General features: G+C 47.7%; 1 protein-coding gene across 3 annotated transcripts in view; it reads left to right on the plus strand.

The window, feature by feature from the left end:
- The window catches only part of AATF (apoptosis antagonizing transcription factor), a 39,159-nt gene that overhangs the window by 20,090 nt on the left and 3,061 nt on the right, over positions 1–16,008 (plus strand). Inside the window, exons 9-11 of one of the 3 annotated variants that reach the window (XM_082294907.1) lie at positions 2,515–2,582; positions 3,794–3,874; positions 6,831–6,902. The exons of 1 other annotated variant lie outside the window; for it this stretch is intronic. In XM_082294907.1, the coding sequence (XP_082151033.1) occupies positions 2,515–2,582; positions 3,794–3,874; positions 6,831–6,902 (221 nt within the window). The remainder of the gene's footprint in view (positions 1–2,514; positions 2,583–3,793; positions 3,875–6,830; positions 6,903–16,008) is intronic. One more of the 3 variants, XM_082294908.1, reaches the window with a different exon arrangement.

Here is a 16,008-nt window from a genome sequence, read left to right on the forward strand (position 1 = left end):
CAGCAGGCGTGCAGGAGCTCTCCTGGCAAACATCACCACTTCCTCCCAAACAAAATCCAGCTGGCATTGACAGCTTCCCTCTGCTCCCATGGTTTGTCCTCCTGGTCTCAGCTCTTGGCAGGAGCAGCTGGCATTGGGAGCTGAGCTGTGGGATGTGGCTGTGCTTCCTTGCAGTTGTGTTTGCTGCCATGGGAGACTGAGCTGAGGTTCTGCAAGTTCAGGGAAGAGGTGAAGGAGGGAAAACAAAACAGGATCTGATTCAAATCAAAGCCTTTTGATGCTGCAATTGCCTAACTCTGTCTTCACACATCAGGGCTTAAGGCTGATGGTGATTTACTCACACTTCCTAGTTAATAATTAGACACTGGGAGACACCATATATCACTCCTAATGGAATATATGGGGTCTGATGAGAGTTTTCTGTTTTGACTAATAAATTTTAAGCAGAATCGCCAGGCTTAATGAAATATTACCGTTTGGGAAGTGGTTTAAGTCTTGTGCTGGGAAAACACTGTTGCTTTATTCAGTAAATGAATTTATCATTCACTCTCTATCCCAAGCCCTGGCTGGCTCTGGAGCAGGGGCTGGATGCAAGACTCTGAACCAGAAAGCAGAAAACTAATCAAATCCTTAAAGACCAAAGGCAGCCAGGCAGGCCTGGGCTGACTTTTTCAGTGGTAGCCTCTGGCTACATCCACTTTTATTTTAGTAACCATTGTTAGCATGATTTATAACCTCAGCTCGGAGACATTCGCTATTTAGATGTAACAAGATGCTTCACAGCTTTTATTTCCATTTCCTAATTTCACTCTTGCTCCTGGTTTTTTTTTTTTTTTTTTTTTGCTTCTCCCTCCTGTTTGCCTCGCTCTGGTCTCCCAGGCAGTGTCCCCAGTCCCCAGCTGACACTGCACTGGAAGAGCATTTGGAGCACTGGAAGGCCTTGTCAGCCCCAAGGTCAGCAGAATTGGTTCAGCATTAGGAACCTGCCCCAAAAATGCATCTTGGAATCCTGGAATGGTCTGGGTTGGAAAAGACCTTAAAACTCATCTTTGTTCCACCCCATCATAGTCAGAGACACTTTCCACTGTCCCAGACTGCTCCAAGCCCCAATGTCCAGCCTGGCCTTGGGCACTGCCAGGGATCCAGGGGCAGCCACAGCTGCTCTGGGCACCCTGTGCCAGGGCCTGCCCACCCTCCCAGGGAACAATTCCTGCCCAATATCCCATCCAGCCCTGCCCTCTGGCACTGTTCTAACCAGTGTGGGCAGAGCTGTAAGATCTTGGGGCACTCCTTGGTCTTTCAGTCTGGATTTGTGGAGATGTCCTGCTGCTGGTTCCCCAGGAGCACAGGGAATGCCTGTGACCATCTCCTGTGCCTCAGCACTTCCTCCGTGCCTCGTGCCACGAGCAGGATCAGAGGAGACAGCAAACACCCCTCACTGCTGGAGCAGGAGGAAACCACTCTCACCTCTCTGCACCACTTCTGGCTGCTGTTCCAAGCCTCCCTCCCACCTTGCTTTTGACAGAATATTGACTGGAAACCAAGATCCCATTTCTGCTGAGCCTTAAGGGCAGCTGTTTACAGAGTGGCGGTGTTACACAGGTTTACTGTGTCGTATGTCTGTGTAACACTGGATTTGGATCTTGTATTTAGCTGCCAGAAGTGACTGTGATGAAGTGGCAGAGATAAACTGATAGATTGTGTGCCAGAAAGATGTTTGGAATCAATCAGATAAACAGGGCAGAGAAGTAGCTTGCTGTTTTCTAGTGATAATAAACCAGTGGCCTGGCTCCTGGAATTTTTAAATGTAATTGCTGCAGTAATAATCTCCAAAAACAAACAAGTAGGGAAAAAAAAAAACAGTGGCAGGTTTTTAATTATGTTTGAATCACTCTTTTTTCTGGTAGTGTGAGGTATGCCTTGAAGGAGAGGAAAGCAAAAGCATCCTGCATCCTTTCTTCCCTGGCTTTCTGGAATTGCCTGGATTCTGGTTCCCAGTGGGTCTGTTTGGGGTGTTTCTGAGCTGAGGCAGTAACTTCACTGGTGGGTGAAATGTAGGCATCCATAAAGCAGTTTGTTCCCCTCACTTTTGGAGGGTTTATTTCTGTTCCTTGTGTTGATATCTTGGCAAATACCCAGGGCACAGCACACACGGTTTACAGTGAGTGGTGATAAACACACAGCACCAGTCAAGGATCCAGAAAGGCTGTTTACAACATTCTTTGGCTGCAGGAAGCAAAGAGGACAAACCTCAGCCCTCAGGCCATGCAAAGAAATAGAAAAGGCTGCCTGAGCATTCCTGCTGGAGCTATAGAAAGGATTTTGCTGTGCTGTTCCCGAGCGAGCAGCGCTGCCCAACTTCTGTTTGGGAAGTGTTTCAGTTCCCCCTGCCCTCCCCTTCCCCCAGGAGTGGGGGGGAGCCCTGTGGGGCTGAGCTTTTCCTGCAGATCTGCCCCTGTTAGGCCTCTTGCCCGTGGGAGCTTATTCCTGATGGGATTTTTGTCCTTCCTGCAGCTCCTGCGAGAACTGATAGAGCGTAAAACCACTTCCCTGGACCCCAACGACCAGGTGGCCATGGGCAGGTGAGTGGGAATGTCTGGAACATCACTGCCTTCATCCCAGCACTGCAGCCCAGCAGAGTGACCTGTGCCCTTCCAGTCCAGCTCATTGTAGAGGGCAAAGTACTGAGCTAATCTGGAAAAAGGCATTGTGGCATTAGTCAGGAAGCTCATCCTCTGTGACACACTCCTGAGGTATGCATGGATCACCCAGTCTGACTTTTAAGCTGTTCGTGATCCTCTGGAGATGTTTCCCCACTGGAAAGGCTTGGTGCAGGTGTTTCTTTCTCTCAGTGGTTCCTGCAGCACTAAGGGAATCAGGGAATCACAAAAGTGCCTGCCCGCTGCTGAAATTTGGCTTTTTCTCTTTATTAAGTCTGCTTTGCTGTTGTTTTAGAAGAACAAACCTTCTGACATCAGTTGAAGCAATTGCTGTGTATCCCTGCTGTAAGAAAAGATCCTGTACAATTAAAACAGTATCAGGGAATGTTTCCTGCACGCAGAAGTAAACTATAATTCCATGCAGGGGAGCTCTTATTTCTCTGTTTAATTCTAGAGTTAGAAAATAAAGAATCTTCCAAATGCTATTTTGGAAGCTTTTACACTTCATGAGCAGTGTACAATGAAATAGCCACAGGCTCTGATTCAGAAAAGTGTAAAAGCCAAGGAGAGCTGGAAAAGCTGGAGTTGGGTTCTTCCCTGAAACAATTTTGTGGCAGGGGGGAGGTGTCTGTAGGGAGTGGAAGAAGATGCATCAGGAAGTTTTGTGATGGTGAAACAACTTTCCTCCTTGTAAAATATCACCCAAATTTTAGTGCAAAGTGTCAAATTTATTTTGTGTACGTCTGGAATATTATGGAAAGCTATTCACTATAATTTAACACGATATAGACAAAATTACATTTAAGTGGTGATTGCATTGTACATTTATCTGACTTTACAATAAAATAGATTACAGTAATTAAGATTATATTAAGATTGCAGTAATTGGATTTTGTTAGATTTTTTCCCTGATGCCGAGTTTTCATTGTATAAATCAGGTGAGATGACGCTCGTTTCAGTTTAAGAAAAAAAATATTTATAACCAGGAGAAGTTTTTCCCTGCTGGAAACTTCTGTGATTTGAGGAAGTTGTGTTTGAGAAGTCGAGCTTTTAATACACTTGGGGTTCACAGAGTCTTTCTGGGAGTGTTTGGTGGCTCTGAAGTTGTGTCCCTCTTGTTCTGCACTCCCCAGGCAGTGGCTGGCCATCCAGAAGTTACGGAGCAAAATAAAGAAGAAAGTGGACAGAAAAGCCAGCAAAGGAAGGAGAATCCGGTGGGTGACACCTCCTGCAAGCACACACAAGTCCTGATTTTGCCAAAAAAAGCTCTGAGTGTGTTTTACCCCAGCTGGCCCTGAGGCCTCTTGGCTGATCTGTGATTTTTAGGGCATTTCTTGCTCTGGAGCAGCCAGTGGGGAATCCTGATATTCCTGGAGCCTGGAATAAGGGCTTGGTGGATGCAGCCTGTGAGCATGCCCCAGTCAGTCCTGGCAAGAGAGTTTCTTGGTCTCAGGGAACACCAGAGAGGTGCTCAAATGTCCCGGAGCCGTTTGGGGCTGTAATTTCCAGCAAAAGCCAATAAACCCCTCTTGTGCAATTTATATTTCGCTGACTGAGGCATGGGCAGCAGCTCCCAGGGAAGATGTGCAGAAATACCTCAGGTAAATCTCTGTTTCCCACTGAGTGCCAGTCAGAATTTGGTGTCAGATCTCTCTTTATTGGTAACTCACATCACAGCTTCCTTTATCTCTGGATCATTTCCCTCCTGGATCACTCTTTTGGGTTGAACTTGGTGGAAGAATCTTCCCCGTGGAAAGGGAAGCAGCCTGGAGAGCAGGAGGTGTTTCCCCCCTGTGCAGAGCAGGTCTGAGTCTCCCTGAGTTCAGCATGATTTGTGGTGGAGGAGGGAGGATGCTGAAAAGCTGCTCTGCTTCCTGAAAAATCCACCACATTAACCATCCTTTGTGAGTAAACTATAAATCCTGAGTTTAGATGGCATCTGATAGAAAGTCAGTGGAGTCAGTCTGGGTCAGGCCTGGCATAGCAATTTTTAAGATAGATGTCATAAGATAATTTATTGAAAGAGGGAAGAGCTACTTTGTTGGCCTGAAAAGCCTATAATTATTGACTATCAATATTCTTTTCTGTCAGCATCACACATAATTGGATATATTCATGATTCAGTCAAAACTCCTGACAACATCACACAACTGAGGCAGCCTCGTAAACCTCCAGGAATAATGGGGAAGTCTCTCCTTGTGTGCAATCTGTGCCTTCAGCAGTCCTGGGAGAGCAGCTCTCCCCTCCCCAGTCAGTTGCCTCTTATATCTGAGGTGCCTCTTTTTGCTTCTTTAAATAAAAGTTGTACTCACCCTGCAGGGGAAATACCAATAAAAGAAAAGAAGTCTCATTGTCTGTGGTTAGGATTAAGGTGCAGTTAAGCTCCTGTGTTTTTCAGAATAGGCCAGCAGAGCCCAAATAGGTATTTTTAAATAGTTGGTGCTTCCACTGACAGACTTGGTGTCACCCCAGGCAGATCCCTGACCCTCTGTTCTTCTTTCTCCTCTAAAACTGGGACAGCAGTGCTTCAGTTTGCTCTCATGAGGGACTTGGAGATCCTGGAGAGCCGAGTATTTCACACCAAGTTTCATCCTTAATTCTTCCTTTTTAGCAAAGGTTCAGTGTTACAGCCTGTTCAGTGGCAATGTGCTGGTGTATGGTCGGGGCTGAGGATCTTCAGGTGCTTCCAGAAGCAGTCAGTCTTCCACTTGACATGAGGGAAATTTGGGCATTAAGAGGGGAAATAAGTTCATCCAAAAATCGAGCTGAAGTAACCTGGTAGAGGTTTCCCTCTGGAGGAGGGGCATTTTCACACCTCTTGCACGTCAGTGTTTTCTGATCTGTGCTGCTGCAACGTGGGGTGTCTTTCTCTCCACTAAATGAAATACTTTACATCTGCTAGACTGAGGATTTCAAAGTCCTGATTTAAAAAGCAATCAGATGTGGACAAGCAGCTCGTGTCAGAGGAGGTACCTGAGTGGCCACATGCCCATGCCAGGCTGTCCCTGCAGGAGCCCTGTCCCGGGTGGATCCATGCTGGCTGTCCCCAGGGAGCTGCTGCAGAGCCCAGGCTGTGACCTGTTGTTTGTGGCTGCTCCTGACTCCAGGGCAGCTCCTTCCATTGGCAGTGACAAAGGCTGAGAGTGCAGAGAAGCCCTCGTGTGAGGCTGTGCCTGAAGAGCCTTCTGAAATGGGCTGTGAGCTCAGCATCCCCCAGGGAATGTTCCTGCACAGGCAAACAAAAGGGAGTGCAGAGGTGACAGAGTGGAAAGGTGATTCTGGGCAAATGCTAGTGAATCCTTTTGCCTGCTATTTGTCAAGCTCTAAAAATAGCAGCAGCCTGGATGAGACATCTCAGGCTGGGGCAGGCAGGCAGTGCACACACACGCCTGCGTTTGGAATCCCCTGCCCTTGGACACGGGGTTTAAAGCCTTTTCATTCAGAGGTTCTCAGTACCCTGTTAAATTTTATGTCAGGTCCTTCAGTATAAATCATGAAATCTCTGCAGGCTGCTGCCCAGGGTGCCAAATGGGGAGGGGATCCTCTCTGGAGGTGCAGGACAGCTTGCAGCAGTATTTTGATGCTGAGAACATGCCACATCTCATCTCTGCACAGGTCTTTTCCTGTATCCTTTCCTCGTTTTTACCTGCTCCATTTGCAATTTACTCAGGGTGAGATTTTCCAGCTCTGGATACAGCTCCAGGGTGGAATTTTGCTATTCCTTAGGGCCCTACATAGCTCAGAGCAGGGAAGGAGGGGTAGCAGATGGATGCTGGAGCAGGTGTGATGCTCCTGCTGCCTGCAGTGGGCACAGGTCCCAGCAGGTGATGAGGGTGGCAGCTGAGGGAGGGCTGGGAGGGAGGGGGTGTTTGTCTGTCTGACTCCTCGGGGTTGTCTGTCTGGGAGTCTGGTTAGGGGCTCACAGTTCATGGGTGCTGCTGTCCTCTTCCTCGCTGGGATGAGAAAGGATTTGCTGTTTCTCAGTTCATTGGTAACACCTGATCGTTGCTGTGCTAAAAGGGAGGGGAGTTGCCAGCTCCAGCTGGTGACTCCATAGGGGTCAGCCCCCAGGAAGAGCTTTGCCTTTGGGAGCTGGGCTGTTCCTGCTCAAACAGCAGCATTTCCTTCTCATGAATAGTTCCTGATGTGCTCCCCTGCTGCTCCCCTCAGGTACCATGTCCACAGCAAGCTGGTGAGCTTCATGGCACCTATTGACCACTGCACAATGAATGATGATGCCAGGTGAGTAGGAGATTAATTATGTTTCTCAAATGGCTCCATGACAGCGTGGTATTGACCTGTTCTTCAGCCTGTCACCCTCTCCATTCCTTCTTATCAGTTCCCCATTTGTCACTGGCATCATAGCCTGGGTGTCTTGGTCACATCTGTCCTGGCAGCCTGGCTGAGCTTTCACCCTGTAATTACTGTAACACCAAACGAGAAGTTGTCATAAATCTCAGCACCTGCATTTTGATTCCTGCTTTAGAACTCCTCCAGTTTGGAAGTTTCCCAGTTTTATGGAATTAGTTTGGAAATACACAGTTAGGCTACCTAGTGTCTTCAGGTAGAATCAGAACTTAAAAAGAACTTGTCTTCTAACAGAAATGGCAACTTCTAAATTCTGGTTAATATGCATTTTCTTAGCTCAGTGAATAACTTGAATAATTCTCTCAAGATTCACTCAAGACTTTTATGTTGCTTGTGTTTATCTCTATTTAAAGAGTAAAGAATTTTATTGGAAGACTATAATGTTTAAATGTGGTAATTAGTGAAGAAAACAGCAGGGAAGTGTTGTGCATAGTTACCAGACAGCTCTCCCACATACCCACCCATATTTCTTCAGCAATACACTTTAAACCCCAATCTCCAAAAGCTGAGCTGTTTGTGGGAAGGAGCTGGAATAATTTCTCGGTGAATGGATGTAGAAAGCTTGAGAAACATCTTTCCCCTGGGTTGTGGAACATGTTTGTGCTTTGTGAGGGAGAGATGTCATTTGTCTGTTTGTGAAATGGAAACCAAATACCTGCTGCTCTTTTGCTGCTGCCTTTTGGGGGATTGCAGGGACTTACAGATGAGAAGTAAGATCTTCTGTGTCCATAGGACCTGTGCTGTTTCATCAGTGCATCTTTCTCAGTTCCTTTACTCTGGTTTTTTCCTCTCCTTTTTTTTGTTTTTTTTTTTTAAGTGAGAACAAATCCCAGCTGCTCTGATTTTTCAGTGTTGTTTGGATCCTCTCACCACAAAAATAGATGTGGCAGGGTCAAGGCTGTTCCCCCAGCTGTGTAGTCCTCATGTTTAGCTTAAATTTGCCTCTGCTGTAATTTAGGACCATAATGTCTTTCCCTCTTCCAGGTGGGAGCAGATCCTTGCTTCCTCTTTGCAGCAGCCCTTGCACATTTGAGTGGGAATTCTTGTGAATTCTTTTTGGCTTCCTCCCCTGTTAGACCATTTGTGTTTGCATCCAGACACAGAACACATCCAAAATGCTGCAGTGGGTGTCTGAAAATTGGGCCTTTTGTGAGTGTTTTGGTTCAGCTCTCCCCAGATGAGAGATGTGCTGCTCTCAGTCATTTGTTTGAAAATGAAAGCCACTCTGGGGGTCACCTCATATTTCTGTTTAAAATCCCCCTGCCCTTGGCATGAGCCACAAGACCTCTGTCCAGCACACAGCTGGATCACACAAGGCAAGAAGAATTCAACATCTGCAGGTGAATTAAAAAGAACAGGCCAGGGCTGTGTGCTGGAGAGGGAAGCAGCAATGGTGACAGCTTCCCTTTGTGGCAGAAGCAGGCAATTTTATTGTTTGCAAGTGTGAGTTACTGGGTTGAAAATGCACATATACACTTCACAGAGATGTGATTGTGCTCTGAGCCAGTTTTATTTTTTTCTGGTCAGGCTCTTAAAAGGCATGACCCCAAAATTAATACACCTCTGAACAGCAGAGCACTGTGCTGTAGTGGGAGAGATTTCACAGTGCCAGTGAGCTGTGCATAAAATGGATGTAGAAACAGCTGGCAGAGCATTCCCTGAGTTCTACCAGTGGCTACAGGGGCAGGAAGACACCAGGAAAATGCCAGTGAATAAATAACTATGTGTCTGCAGATGTGGGTGGGCTTGGGGGTGGTGCAGAGTGCAGGGTGCCATGGTTCTGGTTCTTCCTTGGCAGTGCCCAGTCTGGGCAAACAGAAAGAAAAGAAATCCCTGTGAGGAGGAGCAGCCTGAGCCCTGCCAGGAGAAGGGGATGAGCAGTCACTCCAGATTTTACAGCCTGAATTCAAGGAGAGAAGCACACAAGTCAAATAACTGCCTTTGTCAACATCACTGCCACTTTGTGCCTCACTCTTGCTGCTGGTTGGGATAACAGCACTGGTGGAGGCAATTAATCTTCCCCTTGCCCATTTTCCAGGCACCCTAAGCATGGGCAGGGCTCTTTAACCTCATGCTCACATATTTTATGTTGTAATGTGTGGGGCACTGGTGGCCTCCAGCCCTCCTCCTTTTTAACCCCTCTCTGGTAGTATTTTAAAACACACACTGGGAAGTGATTTTTATGGTTACCTTGGGGTCTGTGTTTATAGACTTTAACACATTTATCGTCCTCTTGGGCCAAGGTTTTTCTAATCGGTCCAAGGTCATTGCTGTGTAAATGGTCTGCCTTGGGACAAGGAACCCAAAGGCAAAGCTGGCAGTGTGGGCTGGGAGTTGCCCAGAGGAGAGGGCAGCTGTCTTGGGCAGGACAGGGTTGGTTGTGATTTCTCGTGTGTTTGAGGGTGGCATCATGTGGTTTCCCTTTCTTGGTTTTTCCTACCATCAGGATGTGGGATCCTTCAGTAGCACCTCGTGCAAAGAGCTGGGAGCAGGCCAGTCTCCTCTGCTTTGGGAAATGGGGCACAGGGAGGTGAAAGCCCCCATCTCCAAAGGCTTTTGAGCCCAGAGATCCTTGAGGCAAGAGCCTCAGGGAATTCCCAAAGATACCACACAGGACTGGGCTGGAGCTGAGGTTGAACCCAGACCTTCTGTGCAGTCATTGCCCTGAAAGCCTCCTCTTTTAGGAGTGTGTGTGCACTTGAAGAAAGCTCCTGTGGCAGGCTGATGTCTTTATGGGCAAGCTGGGGCTCAGGATTCCCCCTGCAGACCTGCAGGCCGTGGGCAGGTGAGGTGTTGGGGTGGATCCAGTTCACAGCCCAGCTGTGAACAAGTCTGTGTTCTGGGAAGAGCTGTGTGTGGATTTGGGGTTTATCCTGTCTGTCTGTCAGCTGTGATACACAAATCCTCAGATCCCTGCACTGTCCACGTGCGAGAGGAGCAGGGGCTGAACACAGACACTGTACAGCAAGGGCTGGTATCAAATCACTGCCAAGTCTGGTGAACATCCTAATTTCACCTCTGGAGGACAGTAACTTGCAGGGAGAGACATCCTCTGAGGACACAGATGTTTGGTCCAAACACCTTTATCTCCCAAGACAACTCAGGTTATTCTGACAGGTAAAACAAGATTGTGCAAATATGCAACAATGATCTAATCAGCTGGAACAACAGCAATATTTTAACTGGCGCTACCTTTTAACAGCATCATTAAGGACTCTCATTACTCTTTTATTAGAGGCTCACTCTATTTCTTATCAGATTACAGAATGAACATAACTCATGGCACTGATTTGATCTCCTGTTAAAGAGGATTACAGCTTTGCATTAGCTGGGAGTGACACGGTTTATAATTTGCTGTTGATACACAGGCTGGCGGTGTCACACGTGTGACCCCTCCCCACCCCCCCCGAGGGGAAGGATGCCCATACATCATCATTAAACATGGCACCCAGGGCTCTGCAGGAGCCAAAAGGAGCCTTTTCTGCAGGAAAGTCAGGCAGGACACGAGGGACACACTGGAATTCCAAAGAGGGATTTAGAGCTGGGGGAAGATGGGGAAGTAGATCCCATTTTATATAGGTTGGTTTGTGCCTCAGCAAATGGATCCTCGTTAGGGAGGAGGAATTTGCATCTTTTATGAGCCAGATCAGAGGGAAGGAGGTGGCTCTGATGGGGCTGTCAAACCACGCAGTGTCACCACAACGTGAGGCAGGAATCACTTCCTTAAATCCCACACGCAGGTGCAGGAAATGGCCCCAAGTCCCGATGGCCTCAGGTGTCCTGGGTGGCACAGGAGCCTCCAGCCCTCTGCTGCTCTTGCAGGAGCAGAGTGGTGCCTGCTGGGAGGCTGAATTAACACCCTGATTATCCAGCTGCCAGTGATTAGAGCCTTTCCCTTGGATCCAGGCAGGCCTGGTGCATTTTCCCCATCAGCATTCTCCCTTCAGTGCAGTTGCTTTGTCACAGTGTGTCTTGCTGCAAGCAGAGGGGGGTACGTAGCAGGAAATCCTGGTATTAAAAGATTAATTTACTTATATGACATAAGAGTTTAATAAAAAAAAAAACTTAAAAAAAAAAAAAAAAGGTTGGTGAGATACCAGCCTTTAACTTGGCTCACTTTGTACTTGGGGTATTAAAACACCATGAGAGCAGATTAATGGAGGAATTTGGGCTCGGCGATTGTCAATCCAGTGTGTTCACCACCACAGAGTTCCTGGGAGGAAGCAAAGCCCTTCCTGCTGGAGGAACTGAACCAGCAGCTCCTGTGCTGCACAGCACACACCCCAGTGACCCTGTTGGTGCGAGGAAAATGCCTCAGGTTCATTTAGGCACAGCCTGCAAGAGAGGATGTCCTGCTTTGGGAAACAAAGGGAGTAGCAGGAGCATGGAGGGCAGTCTGGAACCAGAGGAAAAGCACATTATCCTGTGAAACTAAACCTGCTTGGATTGATCCCGAGGCACCACAGCTTTGGTATTGTAGAATCCCAGACTGGTTTGGGTTGGGAGGGACCTTAAAGCCCATCGAGTTCTACCCCTGCCATGGGCAGGGACACCTTCCACTCCAAGCCTCGTGCAACCTGGCCTTGAAATCTCTGCCCTTTGTGCCTGATTCTGTTTATTTCAAATCCCCCCAGCCTGTGACTGGGTGAGCTCCTGGAGGTGCAATGTAGCACCCCTGTCCTTCATCCAGGGCTGTTGGAAGGGCTGGTGCTGGAGCAGGGGCTGCGTGGGTTTAGCTGAAGTGTGACCCAGCTGGTGGCACTGGGCTGGAATCATCGTGTCCCCACAGCTGATGTTTGACATCCCTGGCAGGAAGACAGGTGCCTCTGGTATGGAAATTTCCTTCTTAAAGGGGAAAAAAAATAACCTGTTAAGGGCTGCGAGATGATTTGTCGTTCTCCCTTTGTGAGACAATTTGTCTTCTCCTGCATCAAATCTGTTACGAAACAGGCAAGCTGTGAAAGAGGGAAATCGTCCTCGGAATATGAGGAACACAAAGAATGGTTCCCTCTGCACAGGGCACGTCCCAGCAGCATCCCAGAGCCTGCTCTGCTCAAATGCCCATCCCGAACCAGGGAAGGCACCATTTGATGGATTTCCTGGGGAAATTGGGGCTGCTGGGACACAAGGCAGTGGAGCAGCGTGGAGGTGTCTGCACATCCCTGTGTTTTGCTGGGTCTCCACATCTTCTGTGCTTTGTGCTGCAAAAGCTCCTATGAAAATGGGATTGGGACCAAAATCAGGGTGAGAAAGGTTCCACCTCTGCTCCATTCCAGTGTCCCGAGCTCCAGGCTGGGCAGGAGGCTGAGTGCTGGTGGAGGGGATGTTGGAATTGGTGACAGGGACAACAGGGATGAACCCCAGGGCTGGTCATGTCTGGGGACAGAGCCGTGAGCTCCATCTCCCTGCTGCCCCCCTCTCCTCACCCCATCCCCACATCCAGCCCCTCCAAACCTGCAGAAGAGTGCCTTTGCTTGGGGCCAGAACCAGCTTTCTGAAATATTTATAAACCCCGTGCCTGCTCACAGGGGGCAAACCCAGAGGTCACATGTCACCTCCCATAAATTAAATCCGTGGGGCTAAAAGCTTTTGCAGAGGCACCAAGGACCCAATCCCGACCTGCCTGGGAGGGAGGGAATGGCAGGAGCCCTTTGTGAGCCCCCTTCAGGAGCTGGGTGGGCCACTGGGGCCGTCTGGCCAGGGATTTATGGCCGGAATTTCGGGAAGAGGGTGAGTGCCACGTCCTGGGGCTGCTCCTCTGCCCAGTGATCCCACACGGAGCAGGGAGTGTGTGCTGGGAGGTGTGGGAATGCACAGCAGATCCCACTTTGCTTTAGGGTTTGACTGGGAGCTGGGACTGGTTCAGCCTTTGAGTAGAAGCTGAGAATAAATGGTTTCAGCTCCTGTTGCCTTCCTGCATTTTCCCACAGAAGGTGTGGAGCAGCAGTAGCTGATATTTGGAGCGGGGTAAAATCTGCTGGGCACTGAGCACACCAGGCTCACCTGGAGCAGCTGTTCCTTTCATTGCATTTTTTAAAGATAAATACCCATTTTTATTGAGAAATTAAAGGCTTCAGCTTTTGTTTTATCTTCCTGGTACCTGCTCTGCTTGCTGGGCACTTTAATGTGAATTTCACACCACTGGACAAAACATTTCACAGATTATTCCAGGTGGGAAGGGACCCACATGGATCATGAAGTCCAGTTCTTCAGTGAATGATCCATGGGCTGAACCCCCAAACCTGGTGTTCCCAGCATCCTGCTCTGCCCAGCTGAGCCAGTCTGCTCCAGAGAGTTTTCCAGGGAAACCATCAGCCAACTTTGGTTTCCATCAGGAGTCTGTTTTCACGGGTTTCGTGTTCCATCTTCTTTTCCAGTTTTTGTGAATTAGAAATTCATAGTTCCCAGTGGAGGGTGGCAGTAGGAATGGGGATATACTCATTTCAGTAATGCTTGTGGCATATTCTAAATTATCTTTTTTTGGGTAAGAGAAGAAGTAAAAGGTACTTGGGAAAAGGCAGAGAAATTGGTTGGAGGGTGTTTTTACTGAAGAGCGCAGCAGTGACTGGAGCACTGTTGCTATTTTAATAAAAAAAACCACCCTCCAGAAACTGAATTCTGAATTTCCCCCCTTAATATTGTTCTTCTGCTAGTTTACAGAACTATATTTAAAAAAAAGGAAATAACATGACTGTAATTACACAGAAGAGCCCAGCACTGGCTGCTCCCCCTCCCACATGAAGGCTCGTGCTTGGTTTCCCCTTTGGGTATTTGGTGCTGCTGCAAGGGGGCAGAGGAGATTCCTGGGGATCTGCTGGGAGTTTTTGTGGTTTATATTTTGATGCTTCATAGAGATTTATGAAATGTGCTGCAGCTATTAATATTCACCCAGGGCACTCCTCTCTCTGTTCTGTGCCTGTAAAACGTCTCTAGTAGCAATACCTGGGGTCTGGAGGGGGAAAGCCACTCTTAGCACCCCAGCTCACCACCTGGACTGGCTGTAGCTGCTTTTATTTAATATTTAAAAATAATATTGTTGCCCTGTAAGCAGCAGTGTTCAGGCAGGGAGGTGCCACGTGCCACCCCCTGCCTCTGGAAGAGATGCATAAATAATTAAGCCAAGGTACTCACACACACATGTTTTATGGCAAATGGCTGTGTGGTTCCTGATCATTTTTTCCAGAAACAGGTTTTATGATAATACAGTAAAAATATTAAATTAGAAGATGCCTCACTAAGGGTGATAAAACCTTACTACAGTGGAAATAGGTAATTATCCCCTCTACAGCCTAAATGACAGTTTAAAAGAAATAAAAATGTTAGTGCTCATTACTTGCTTTTGTGGGTTGCAATAAAGGGTAAGTTAAATTTTAATTCAGGGAAGACCCCTGTATCGACCTGTTCTGGCTGTACCTGAGGTGGAAGTTGTGTTAATTACCCACTCAGGTTATTGCTCAGCACAGGCTGCCTCCAGACCTCTTTGAGCTGAAGTCACCTTTCCCCCAGCTCCAGGTAGCACTGGGTGTCTCAACTCAGTGGCTCAAGTCTGATGTTTAATATCTGTGGGTGGAGGAGAGAAATTTTATATTTTTTTAACCAAAATCCAAGTTCATTATGCATAGCCTTAAGGGGGCTGAAAGTATTAAAATCTGCACTTACCCTGGTGAATTGAAACAGAGACAAGGTTAAACCTGGAGGATTGATGAGTTTTGCTCTCTGCATGGTTAAATCCTGCTGAGGGGAGAGGCTGGAAGAGAAAGGGAGCCTGGCTGATGAGGAGGGGGGTGGGAAAAGGGTTGGGTTATTTTATATTTTATTTTCAGGGTGAAATATTTGCCCTGTTTTGGGGGTGCTGATTTTCCTCCTCCTGCTGTCACTGTGCCAGGGTGTCTGTCCCTGCCGTGCCATTATCCAGACAGATCCACTGGGATTTTGCTTCATCCCATTCTTTTTGCCAGCACCATTCCTGGGTGGATGAGGGAACCCCCCTGCCACCAGAACCTGGAGTTTCCATGTCACAGCCTGCCAGTGCCAGCAAACATTCCTCTGCCAGCAAGGACAGATTCTTCCTTGGAATCTCCTCAGACCCTGCTTGCTTGAAAAATGGCTGTTTATTTAAAATCTGAGACTGGAGCAAATTCAGCATCGATCCCTGAACTCCTGTACCCGCAGGAGAGCATCAAACCCACAAAAATGAAGACAAAAACCCAAGGAAGTTCCCTCTGGATTTCCCCAGATGCTTTTAGGGTGGTTTTTGAGGAAGGTGTGAGGCTGTTCCCTGTGGGCAGGGCAAAACCTCATCTGTCCATCCTGCACTGCTGGCTTCATTCCCTGGCTTCCTTGGGGGGTTTTCCTGCCATCACTGTTGAACACATGGAATTCCTCCTTTGGAAGCTGGCAGGGAACCCTCCCATGGAGGTGTCTGCAACCAGGGACAGGGCCCAAACCCAAAAATTGCTGTGCTTGGGAGGGAAAATCCCATCCGTGCACCCAACACTCCCCTCCATGTGTGCAGCCCCTGACCAGAGGCTTTAGGAACTGCAGTTAGGGAAAATCCAGCTCTTCCCATGCCTTTTCCTCCATGCCTCCATGGTTTATAAGAATCCCTCCTTTCCCCCAGCTCACGTTCTCTGGTTCTAAAATTAAAGATAAATAACACCAGCCCACTTTTTTTTCTTCTTTTTTTTTAAAAGAAAAATTTGCTCCTGTTATCAGAATTGCTGCACATGGGATATTAATTGGAATCTTGTTGCTGGGTCATTTTCATTGTTTTTCAAGTACTGTCCAAGAAAATGTATGAAAACTAAATTACAGCCCCACGTTGGCTGTGTGATTGAATCCTCCTCACGGCCCCGTACATCCTGTTAAAATATTCAATCTTGTTTTCTTACTTGAAGAGCCTGTCTGTAAAGGGCAAACTTATAGAAGCCCTCATTCTCTGGAGATCCAATATCCAGCCACACTGGAATATTTCCATATT

The sequence above is a fragment of the Coloeus monedula genome (assembly GCF_965178545.1).
Source record: "Coloeus monedula genome assembly, chromosome: 20".
Taxonomy (NCBI): domain Eukaryota; kingdom Metazoa; phylum Chordata; class Aves; order Passeriformes; family Corvidae; genus Coloeus; species Coloeus monedula.